The 12340-nt window shown below is 63.0% G+C and overlaps 3 protein-coding genes across 3 annotated transcripts; all 3 read left to right on the top strand.

Moving 5' to 3' along the window:
• Positions 1-1003: 1003 nt before the first annotated feature.
• On the top strand, positions 1004-4750 carry LMXM_16_0320 (conserved hypothetical protein; the record flags this gene model as incomplete). The annotated part of the gene is made up of 1 exon (XM_003873667.1): positions 1004-4750. The coding sequence occupies one exon, from the start codon at positions 1004-1006 to the stop codon at positions 4748-4750; it is 3747 nt and encodes a 1248-aa protein (XP_003873716.1).
• A 1872-nt stretch (positions 4751-6622) lies between these two features.
• Positions 6623-8689, top strand: LMXM_16_0310 (conserved hypothetical protein; the record flags this gene model as incomplete). Its single annotated transcript, XM_003873666.1, has 1 exon — positions 6623-8689. The coding sequence occupies one exon, from the start codon at positions 6623-6625 to the stop codon at positions 8687-8689; it is 2067 nt and encodes a 688-aa protein (XP_003873715.1).
• A 1558-nt stretch (positions 8690-10247) lies between these two features.
• On the top strand, positions 10248-12143 carry LMXM_16_0300 (putative protein kinase; the record flags this gene model as incomplete). The annotated part of the gene is made up of 1 exon (XM_003873665.1): positions 10248-12143. The coding sequence occupies one exon, from the start codon at positions 10248-10250 to the stop codon at positions 12141-12143; it is 1896 nt and encodes a 631-aa protein (XP_003873714.1).
• Between the last annotated feature and the right edge of the window lie 197 nt (positions 12144-12340).

The following is a 12340-nucleotide window of genomic DNA, read 5'->3' as shown; positions in this document are numbered from 1 at the left end:
CGCTCTGTGCGCACTTCAAGACTTACGCCGCTCCTCCTCCTCCCCCTCCTGCGATGCGGATGTGCACTGCGCCGTTCTGCGATGCGAAGCGTATCGTTGAAACGAAGAGGGAACTCGATCGCGCCTATGGTGGTGGTGGTGGTGGCCGCTGGCGAGGGTGTGAGCGCCGTGTGGCACCAAGCCGCCGACTTGCCCCAGAGCAAGAGAGAACGAAGGGGCGAAAGATCGCGATGGTCATGGTGTTGCGCCGGGGGAGTTGGTGACACTTTTCTCTGTGGTGGTGCACGAGAAGCGCCCACACATCCGCGTCTTTCGTCGTTCGCTTCCTCTGCTTCACGCAGCTGTCGTCTTGCCGCTCTCTGATGCACTCTCATCAACGCGCAGGTGACGCAAATCGAGGATGCAGTTCACCTGCCTGGCACCGACAGACGCGCACTGCAAAGGTGTGCGAAACATGTCTTCTCCCCTTTCCCTCCTCCCTCTTCCACATCCGCCGACCCATCTCGTCCCCTTCATGGTTCCCGCACCGCACCGGACTTCCCCCCTCCGACTCATCGCTCTACGCCCTTACGCACGCATACCTATGCATGCATGCACATCCACTGTGCACGCAGTACACAGGGCGTGCGCGGCGCACGTGTGTCCCACCCTCCTTTGCTCACACGCAAGCGGGATCTCCTTGCCCCTCTTCGTTATCGTCATCACTGGTTGACGTGCGTGTGCGTGCTCTCTCTTCTAGACTTGGTTGTTGTACAGCCCGTGGCGTGCTTCGGTGCGCTCTTGAGGGCTGCCCTATTCTCTTGCTTTGGCTTTTCCTTGCTGCAGTGCGTACCGTCGCCTTCGTACGAAGGTACCGCCGCCATAACGTAGATACGACAGGGGTGTGAGGGGCACTGCACAACTGCATCACGCCTTGCTGCCGTCTTTCTCGTCCTCCTGTCCTCCTTGTGGGCGCTCGCTGCGGACCGGGTCTGCCCATCGAAGACGGCGCACACACTCAGCCATGTACATCCTGGAGCTGAACTACGGGGATGGCGAGATTCACCGACATTTTTTGCTACCGGACCAGTCATATACGCTGGGCAGGAAGATGTGCCGCATCTTGCTTCCAGCGGCTGAACCGTCCATCTCGCGCCACCACGCCACCATCTTCGTGGCGTCGATGCCCCGCTATAGCGTCCTGGACCCCTCGGCGCAGCTGGAGATCCGCATCGAAGATGTATCGAAGCACGGCACCTTTGTCGACCGCGAGCGCGTTGGCAAGGGTAACTCGCGATTCTTGTACCCGGAGGACCGCATTCGACTCGGCCTTCGCGTCACGGCGCGAATCATTCCGGTGATGCTCGTGCTCGCCATCTCGCCAGACTTAACAGATGCGAGTTTAGACTTGGTGCTGGACGCGTGCGTGCACATTGGCGCCCTCGTCGTCGAGGACTCCATCGCGGCGCCATTGTCCTACTACGAGCAGCACATAAACTGTATCGGCTTTCTGTACGTTGCGGAGGAAAGCTTCACGATGGAGGAGACGATGATGACGGCACTCGGGCACGGCTACACGCTCGTGACGCCACACTACATCACTCATTTGGCTCGCAGCCTCGAGAAGAAGAGCACGCTGATGCCGGGAGAGTTTCCGTCGCCGTCCTCGCCACTGCCGGCGTCTTGCACGCTGCGCGGTGTGCAGTACCGCCGCCCCGCCAATACCTTTTTCTCAGTCACGGAGTTCCTGTCTATTGGCCGCCCGGTGATGGCCACGATCTTCCGCGACTGCACGTTTGTGTTCCTCGAGAGTTCTCTGGGGGAGACCTATAGTGAGGTGCTGCGCCTGTTTGGGGGCACGGTAGAGGCGGTGGCGCTGGATGCCGTTGACGCATGGCGCTTGCGGCAGTCGTCCTCACCACCGTTCCCGCTGACCACCGTCGTGCTCGTTGGTGAGGCGGACTTCCGCAGTGTGTCCGACGAGGTCATCGAGCGCGGCGGTGGTTGTGGGGTATTCTCGACGGAGCACGCACGCCCCGTCATCTGCGGCTATCTCACCATGTACAAGTACGGCGTCTGCCTCATACCGGAGGAGAACGTGCACCTCACGCTTTACCGCAATGACCTCAGGGAGCTGAACGCGAAGCCCGGGTCGCGCTACCTCCAGCGCACCGCCGATGACTTGCTGGCCAACGCCGCGCCGTCGTCCGCGGATGCTGCCCCGTTGCTCAGGCGAAGCGGGACGTTCACCGGCTCGAGCTCGGCGAGAAACCGGGGAAGCACCACCCGTGTGTCGGAGTCGCCGGCTAACGTGTCGCCATCACCAGCGGTGATGATCGACCGGGCACCGGTCCTTGCCAGGCGCTCGCGCGAGCCCTCCTTCAACATCGGCAGCTCACCAGGTCGGGCAGACAAAGATACCGCCCCGACGGCAGCGGCGACGGTGAACTTGACTGGGGACGTGCAGAGCTGCAACGGCTCTCGGCGTGCCAGTCCTAATCCCGCCAGCTCTCTCCACTCCGTTCATAGCGCTGACAGTGCGTCGGTAGCTCGAGAGACAAGCTCGAACAGCGTCTCTGCAGGTCCGTCTCGTGACAGTGCGGCCCCAGCCACCACGTCCGCTTCTGTGGTGCCGCCATCAGCGCACTTGAGCGGGACTAGCCACGCGGAGGATACAGCTACCTCACCCACCCTCTCTCTGCTGACGTCAGTGGCGACAACCGCGTCGTCGTCAGCCGGTTGTGGCGTCGGCAGCGGCGGTGCCACTACCGCCTTACGATGCGAAGACAGGTCTACCTCTGCAACGTCAGCGACTGCGGCGACAATCGCCCCGAACGCGGCGTCGGCGCCGCAGCGGCTGCGCATCAATACTGCCCGGCGCAACTCGCACCCGTTCTCGCTCTCAGCCCGGCAGCGTAACGGTGGCGAAGAGAGCGACGAGGAGGAGAGCACCAACAACGGCACCGGCGGCGTGCTGGAGGCGGAGGAGGCGGAGGGTCCTCAATGGCACCGCCGCGGCGCAGCCTCGTTCACCCGCCGCACGAGCGGTGGTCTGCGTCGCTCCAGTATAGGCAACTCCACTACGATGCTCCCGCTGAGGGGTGCGGGGGTGGTGCGCTCGCTCTCCCGTACCGGCTCGGCGTTGCAGCCACTTGGCACTGCCGCGGCCGAAAGTGCTCGCGGCCACCCGGCATCTGCAACACATGACGAGCGGCCCCAGCGGCGGCCGCATGTAAGCTCTGCGGAGCGGCGGTGCAACTCTGCGCGTGGGGCATGCCGCCACGGCAGCAACACCGAGGATACCGAGAGCTCAGCAGCGAACGGCGCCGTACCCCCGCTGACGTCATCGTCTTCCACCCCCCCGGCTGCAGCCGGCTCCACAGGGAACACGACTGGCGCCGTGATGGTACTTCACCGCGCAGGACAGCCGAAGAGCGTCCCTGCGCCAGCCGCACCCGCCGTCGAAGCACCGGCGGGCGAGCCTGCGCCATCAAAACAGAAGCATACAGAACGTATGAACGGAAACGCGATCGGCAAGGGCCCTGAGGCGGCCCATCCACCCCTCTCCATCCGCCGCGGTGAGCAGCGCTTGGCCAGTGCACCAGCTTCAGCACACCACTGTGGCCTTGTGCGGCTGAACCCATCTCTCGACCTCGTCCGCAGTGGGAGCCATCACGGCAGCGAGCGGTGCACGACGCCGGAGCACGATGTTGTCGTGCCCACCGGATCGAAGGTGTGTGTGTCGCCGCCGCGGCAGCGCGTCGAAGCGGTGCGCATCGGATCCGCGTCAGCGCGGCGTATGTCGCTCACCCGCGAGTTTGAACGTTCTCTGTCTTGTCACGTTGAGCCCGCAGAGGGCCGCCAACGCAGCGCCGTTCGGGGCGAATCTCGTTGCAATGACAGCCGGGAACTGCCCGGTGCCGCCGCCCGCCCCGTCTCCGCACGGTGGGCGTCGTCTTCCTTTCAACGCTATGACAGCTCGCAGATGCGGGAGATGGCCACGCCGCGTCGTCTCATGACCCCGCGCTTCTCCAGCAGCGCACCACGCAGCCGCTCTGCCCAGGCACAGGACAGCGTGCCGCACAGTTGGTCGCTACTCGCCACCGACGATGGCACGGCGCACAAGGCGAGCATTGGTGACTTGAGGGAGGGCCGCAGGGGTGGCGCCTCGGCGCGGCGCGGCAGCCCCACCCAATGCAACGGAGCATCATGTGCCGCGACGGCGTTGTCGAACCTTTCCGTGGCGGCACCGGTTCCGGGCTTGCGCAACGGCAGTGTCAACTCAGCCAGGGCTACCACGAATAATGTGACGGTAGAGTCGTACTTGAAGATGAACAAGGAGTTGCACTCGCACTGCCAGAGCTTCATGAGCGAATTCCTGGACAGCTTCGTAAGTGACGCGGAGCGGACTGCGCGGTGCGTGGTGCGGCAAACCTACATGGACTCCCCGAGCAGGCAGACGCTGGAAGACGGGGTGGAGCGCGTGTTGCAATTCTTGTACTACGTCAACGGCACCTACCCTGACATACCGGCCATGTACAGCACCGCCAGCACCCGCGCCGCGTGTCATCAAGTGTGGCAGAAATCCCAATACGCCCTCAGCAAGGTCAAGTCCTGCTACAAGGCAGTGAACTGCAAGGTGCCATCGGTGCTGACCCGTGCCTGCTCCGCCCTTGGCACACGTACTGTGCTGCACCCGCAGCAAAGGCGGCTCACCTCCGCCACCGCCAGAGCCCAGGCCGGGCCATCGCAGCGCATGAATGCCTTCTAGGGGGGTGGGTGGGGAAGAAAGACGCCCACACCCGCAGACGCAAGAGGGAAGTGAAGAAGAGCGGCGCTGGAGCAAACCACCAAAGGGGTGCACACCGCGTGTGTCTGTCCGTGCTTGTGCATGTCTCTGTTCTCCGTGTCTTTGTCTCTCCTTTGTCGGGGAGAGGGAGAGGGGGAGGGAGGAGGAGGCACGCGCGCCTGCTTATCAGGGAGCATTGCTGATGGTGTCTCTGCTCTCCTCAGCGGCTCCTTCGATCGCTTTGCCATTTCGTTGGCGCGTTCCCCCCCCCCCCCCCCCATTTCTGCGTGACGGGGGTGTAATCGGGGATGGGCGCCTGCCAGCGGGGGCGGCGAGCTCCGCGTCTTTCTTCTTCGCTGTGCGCGTGTGCGCTCTCGGGGGTTGCCTGCGTATTTCTTCTGCCCGTGTTTCGTCTAATGTCTTCACGTCCGCCCGCCGCCCGATGCTGCCGCGTTTTCCCTGACCATCATGCCTCCGCGTGCGTCTGCATGTGTGCCTACTCGGCAAGATGGGGAGTGCTCTCAAGGGCCTCTCGTCCCACATCACCTTCGCGCCCTCGTTGTGCGTGCGCGTTGGCGGTCGCTCACTTTACATCTAGCTTGCTTTCGTAGAACCTGCCGTCTCCGGCTCACCCCTGTAACCCGAATCATTGTTTTTCTTACAGCCCCCTCCCCCACCTACCGGGCCGCACGGCTCCGCATCCGCCATGATGGTTGTCGCAGAGCTCGTAGACTGCTGCAGACTCCGTCCTCTTCAGCTCGACTTGTCTGCTGCTCTCACGTCTTCTCCGGCTCTTGCCTTTCGCGTGAGTACTCTGGCGTGCACGGCCAAACGGCCTCCTACGTTACAGCAAGCGGTGCTGCCATGGCCGCGCGATTCGCTCGCGCGTGATGCGTGCCATTGGTGGACGGTGAGCTTTGGCGAGAGAGAGAGCGAGAGCGGACCAGGGCCGTGTTGCGGCAGTGGCTCAGGAGGTGATGATGACGCCACACGCGATACAGCACACACGGCCCATACTCCCTCTCTTCACCCGCTGCCGTCCTCCCTTGCGGGCAAGCTGGGGTGAGGGTATCCTTTCCAGGTGGTGGTGACAGACGTCGCTACGCCGCGCCACGCCGCAGTGCGCCTTTGCCCCACTTCTTCCTGCTCGTCTTGTAGAGCACCCCTTTATTGATTGCCGCGTCCCTGTAGCACTGTGTGTGTGCGTGTGTGTTTGTGTGCCTCTGGCGCACTCCGTCTTGGCTGGTGAATAGAATCCCCGACGTAAGGTCCCCTTCCCCTCCCCCTCCCCCGTACGCATCGCCACCTTCCCTATTTTCTGCACCAATGATCGCAAAGGATGAGGAGGACGACGAGGAGGAGAGGGAAGCATGAAAGCCAACGTGCCGCGGGGCGGCAGTTGCGCAGAGGATCGTGAAGCGCGACAAGGCAATGCGCACGCACCGCGGAGGAGGGCGACGCAAGAAGAGGGTTGGTGGCGTGGGGGTGGTGAAAGATGCGGTGAACGGCCCCATTCCGCGTCGTCGAGGATGACGCCGGCTGCACTAGTGTCTCAGAGTCCTTCTCTCCCTCTGTCTGCGGTGCTGACCTGTGTACGCGCTCGTCATGCTTGCGCAGACGCCGTTGTCTGCTCTACTCGCTCTGGCGATGATCGTAGCCATGCTCGGCTCGGCACGTCGCTGCCCTCCCTCTTGACTCTGCGCTGACTTTTTCCTCGTCTTTCTACTAATTGGGTGCGGTGCCACTTCTCCGCGCCGCCCGCCGTTTCAATCCGGACAAGCACACACGCGCACGTGTGTCACGCGCGAGAACACCGACGTGCACAGGGACGCCTTCTGCTTGGTCCTGCCACTCATGTCGGCGAGGCAAAGTGATTCAACAGCGGAGTCGAGGTCGGCGCCGCACAGCTACCGTGAAAAGGTCAACTCAACGATCGAGCTTGCGGCGCTCGTGTACAGGCCCCTCACAGCGTCTGGTGCTCTGCTTAGTATTCTGCGCGGCAAGCTCTACCGTCGGCGCAGCGTGCGCAACGTCTTTGATGTTGTGGCGGTGTGCTCTGTCCCAGGTGGTCAAGGGCACTCCGCCGAATCGAAGGTGCGCGTGGAGTACCTCGCACCTGCAGAGGGCACCGCCAACGGGAACAGTATCAGCAACATCAGCGCTGCCCCCTACGGCGACATCCGAGACAGCTCAGACACCGCTGCCACGAGCAACTCGTCGTCGACTCCTGCTCAGCCGGCTCTCCTCGAGGGGCGCTGCAAGATGTGCCTCCTGGACCCAACAGTCCTCAAGGCTACAGAGCTGTGGCCCGACCCCGCCTCGGCGGCCCAACACCGCACGCCTGTTTTTCTACTTGGTGCCGCCGTTGTCGCCTCTCACGTCACCCGGCAACTAGAGGCCGCCGTGCAAGAAGGTCAACTGTCCCGAAAAGCCGCTGACCTGCTTCAGCAGCTCCATGAACGCCTCGCCGGGGGCCCCTCCTCGGTAAGTCTCACGGAGGACGAGGACGGCAGCGAGCAGCCGCAGGGCTTGCCTCGTGCGGCTGCGGCACCGCCGCCACCTTCGAGCAAGAGGCGAGCGTCGTATACTGGTGCGGTGGAGGCGACCTTCGCCCTTCGTGCGGTGGAGCTCAACTACCAGGCTTACACAATGTCGGAGCTGCTCTCGATGGTGCTGCCCCTCCGCGAGCATGCTGACCTCGTGGCGCTCAGCGGCTTTGAGCAAGTCGGGCACATCGCCCACGTCAACCTCTCCGCTGCGCATCTGCCGTACGCGGACATCATTGGGCAGGTCATCCTCGACTGCAACGAGACAGTGAGCGTGGTGGTGAATAAGGTGGACGCGATCAGCAGCGTCTTTCGTGAATTCAAAATGGACGTCATTGGGCTGCGCCGTCGTACGGATGGCGTTGACGGAAATAGTGTAGCGGGTGCCGACCTCGATGACTCTGCTGAGGCTGAGGGCTCGCTGACGGCGGCAGAGAGGCAGGTGATTGCGCTGGAGGCATTGTCGCCCACCTACTCCCTTGCCGAGGCACGAATCCATCGGCTGCTGACGGCAACGGTTCGCCAGCATGGCTGCAGCTTTCGCGTGCCGTACAATCGCGTCTACTGGAACTCGCGCCTGAGCTTTGAGCACACGCGGCTGGTGGATCGGATGAGGCCCGGGGACATGCTGTTCGACGTTATGGCCGGCGTGGGCCCGTTTGCCGTGCCTGCAGCAAAGAAGGGCGTGCAGGTTTTCGCCAACGACCTCAACCCGGTGGCAGCGCAGTACATGAAGGTGAACGCGGAGCTTAACCACCTGCCCGCCAACTCCCTCCATGTGTTCAACATGGACGGGCGCGACTTTCTGAACTCGGTGCTCTTTGACAGCGTTACCAGGGCGGCAGCTGCGTCGTTCCCAGGACACCGCTGCACCGGCCGCCGCCACGTGACCATGAACCTGCCAGCCATTGCAGTCGAGTTCCTCGACGTGTTCCAGCCACCCTCGAGTACCTATGCTCCCGCTAGCGGGAAGCGGTGCAACGCGTCTACCGCAGCGGTGGTGAACGCACGGTGGAATGACTTGCCGGCCCACGTCGATCCCAACGCCATCGACCGCCGCACCCTCTTCCACGTGTACTGCTTCTCAGCCGCCGAAGACCTCATCGCCGACGCCGTGCGGCAAGTGGAGGTGAACCTCGGCTACACTCTCCCACCGGAGAATATCGAGGAGACGCTCATGGTGCGGGACGTCGCGCCGACGAAGCGAATGATGTGCGTCAGCTTTACACTGCCGCCAGCCTTCTGGGAAAACCTGCTCGCCTCGTGGCCCGGCCAAGAGGAAGAGCCGGGAGGAGCTCACGCAGAGACAGCCAGCCCACTCGCGGAGGAGGGGGTGGAGCAAGCCGCAAAGAGGGCCAAGGCAGATAAGGTGTAAGAGCGAGATGTTGGCGCATGCGTGCCTGCACCAGCGCGTAGCTCCCTTAAAAACTCTCTGTCGACTAAGCAACACACAGCAGAGAGGGAAGCGAAGGGAGGAACCAAGCGGAGCAGGAGGAAGGGAAGAAGGTGGCGCTGGCCGTGAGGCACGCTGGCGGAAGATGCACGTGCCGCGGCATCCCGATGCCCACGCGCCCGTGTGCATCCGCTCTATGCGGTGACCCCCCCCCCCAATGAAGAACAGAGCAGCTCACGGGCGAGTTGTGCCTGCCCTTCCTTCAGTTATCCCTATCCACTTCTCTTGTGCATCTTCCGCGTGCTTCTCCCCTCTCGCAACGTTGTTGTTCTGCGTTGCTGTCCCCACCGCCGTGTCGCCCGGAGCCGCGCCACTGGTGGCGGATCGCTTGTTGTCGTTTTTCTTTCGGTACGGTGGTGCTCCCTTTACTGGTTTTGGCTGGGGTTGTGTTCGTTGCCGTGACGGCCTTCACCACAGGGCTCGGCCTCCCTCCGTCGCACACAGGTGAGGCGGGTTGTGGTGAGCCTGTCAAGCCATCCCCATCGGCCCCTTCCCCCTCTACTTACTGATGCCAACCGATGCTAGCGGATGTGCCGGTCAGCGACAGCGACGCACGTGGGGGGGGCGTCCCCACACGAAGCGGCGTGGAAGGTGACAGGGATGCCAGACCCTTCGTCGTACCACCGTGCCTCTTCGGCGTCCTTCCGCTTCTGCCACGCCCGGTGAGGGGTGCGGGGCGCTCTTGCGGATATTGCTGCCACATGGTTCCCTCGCTGGAGCCTGAGGTATCACATCCGTCATCTGCAGCGCTCTGCCCACATTACGTTCGTCCTCGAGCCGTCCTGACTCGATGATTAGCCATCAAACACCGATGCACCCACAGAGTCGCACGCGCCGAGTAACCACCACCATCACCATCATCACCACGCACGGAGAGAGACAAGCGCCGAGGCCCTCGTCAGCGAAAGCGTGGACCACTTCTCGCCGGAGGGAGAAGGCTAGGGCCGACCAGTGACGGGCTGCGTTACACACACACACACATGGCGTTGTGCCGCCTGACAGGAGACAGGATCGCTGTCACCCCTTTCTCTCGCTCCGACCTTTATCTACTTCTGTTTCTCAACCTCGTCGCCTTCTTCGCCACCATCCACGACCCATCCCGGTACCGCCTCTGCGCAGTTACTGCCTCAGAGGCGGTGAACCCGACGTACTCCATATCCGCATCTTCCCGGTGCAAGAGGGTGTGTACAGGGTCGTACAGAGGGGGAGAGGGAGACGCTTGTTGTGTGTGCGTGTGTGTGTGTGTGTGAGGTGGTGTTGATAACAGGGCAGGGGGTAAGACAAGGCCTGTCTGCACCTCCCCACTACCCCCCCTTCTCCACACGTGGGCTGACGGACTCTCTCGCTGCGCACATACATGAAGCCGCTGGACACCGTTCATTCGCTCTGTTTTCTCTGCTCCCCTCCCCCCGCCTACTAAGACTGACCACACACATACACACACACAGACACACACGCACGCCAGCTATTGAATGCCACAATGATGAAGCCATCGGCACTCGATCGCATCCACGTGCGCGAGGATGATCCCAAGGAACTGTTCGATATTATGGAAAGCGTTGGCATCGGCAACTTTGGTGTCGTTCTCAAGGCCCGCAACCGCGCCACTGACGACATCGTTGCTATCAAGCAGGTCCCGCTCAGCGACACGGACAAGGAGGACCTGGACACCATTGTAAAGGAGGTGGAGATCCTGCAGGTGTGCGACCACCCAAACATCGTACGCTTCTATGGCACGTACTACTCGATGGGGGTCCTGTGGATCGTCATGGAATACTGCGAGGGCGGCTCCGTGGACACGGCATACGATCTGCTGCGCCGCCCGCTCTCGGAGCCGCTCATCGCGTACGTGTGCCGCCAGACCCTGCTCGGCCTGCGCTACCTGCACGAGCGTCACGTCATCCATCGCGATATTAAGGGCAGCAACTTGCTGCTCACCAAAAACGGCCAGGTGAAGCTGGCGGACTTTGGCGTTAGCACGGAGCTCAAGCACACGTTGTCGCGGCGCAACTCCTTCATCGGCACGGCGCTCTGGATGGCGCCGGAGGCCCTCATGGAGAAGGACTACGACAGCCGCGCCGACATGTGGTCTTTGGGGATTACCACGATCGAGTTGGCAGAGGGGCAGCCGCCGTACCTTGGCATGCACATTGCCCGCGCCGTCTTTTTCATCCCTCTCAACGATCCGCCAACCTTGCAGGCCAAGGAGCGCTGGTCGCCGCAGATGAACATGTTCATCCGCCGCCTGCTCACCAAGGACAAGGAGCTGCGCCCCTCTGCGGCCACGATGCTGATGGACCCCTTTGTCGATCCTTCTGCCGTCGCCTCGCAAGAGGAGATGGCCGCAGTTGTGGAGCAGCTCCTCACGCGGCGCCGATCCATGGATGAGAAGCGGGACGGCAACGACAAGGGCAGCAACGCGTCTGCCATGACGATAGTCACGCGGACGTCGTCCGTGGTAGGCGCCATCGAAGGCGCGGGCGAAGAGGAAGGCGAGGGGGTCGCTGCCATCCCGACGGACGAGACGGCTGCTCAGTGGATTGATGAGCATGTGGCGCCGCAGCGAAGAGTATTGCCAGCTGCTGGTCGAGTAGTTGCGAGAGCTGGTGGAGGAGCCGTGACTGCAGGGGCTGCTGCTGGTGACCGCGGTGCCCCGCTTGGTGGGCGGCTGATGCTGCTGCCGCTGCTGCACCTGGAGGACATGTCCTTTGAGGCGCTGAGCGGGTGTCGCCGCACGCTGTTCTGCGGCAGCACCGCCAATCCCGCTGGCGTCAGTGGAGGCGGCATCGACGCTGTCGGCGGCGCAACCGCATCTAGCTCCGGTCTGTTTGGCGCCGCTACTGCAGGAGGAGCGACGTTGTCCTCCGGTGGCGTGGTAAACGGGGTCGTGGGGGGCGGATCACGTGTAGGTGGGTCTGGGACCGCGCAGGGGGCGCTAGACGGCATCTACCCGGGAGAGGGCAACAGCAGCACAACCATGATGGCCAGCGCGAACCGTTACTGTCACCCGTCACTCCTGCTGCCCACATCGGGCAGCGGTGGTGTCGGCTCGATGGTGTCCGCGTTCTCTCCGGTACACGGGCCATCTTCTCACGAGGCCAGAATGGCGGCCGCGGCTGCCTATGGCGATGGGCTAGCCGAAGCGCTCCACTTGCTGGGCTACAATGTAGAGAGTGTTTCCCCACTCTATCTACGCTGCTTCGAAACGACGACGCTGAGCACGGTGCGGGACGTGTTTCTGTACAACCAATACCTTCCCTACACCCGAGCGGTATCAGAGGCGGAGGCGAAGCAGGCGCAGCGGATGAAGCTGCTCTGCGGCACGGTGCTGAAGAATGTGTGCGCCGCCACGTGTGAGGGCACGCGGAACGCGTAGAGGAAACAAAGGCACACAGGAACGGGACGCCGGTGAGTCGGGAGACGCGAGTTGCGGATACTGATGGGACGGAGGTCGAGGAGAGGCACTGCGGAAACTCAGCAGCGAGGGGTGCCGAAGGGCGAGAGCGAACAGCGTCCCCCATTCACGTCTGTGCCCCCCGTGGGGTAGCTCGCCACGGGGCTGGGGGGATGCCC

This window comes from Leishmania mexicana, chromosome 16 (genome assembly GCF_000234665.1).
Source record: "Leishmania mexicana MHOM/GT/2001/U1103 complete genome, chromosome 16".
NCBI classification, from domain to species: domain Eukaryota; phylum Euglenozoa; class Kinetoplastea; order Trypanosomatida; family Trypanosomatidae; genus Leishmania; species Leishmania mexicana.
The sequence above is the reverse complement of the archived record's forward strand: the minus strand, read 5'-3'. Positions and strand labels throughout refer to the sequence as shown.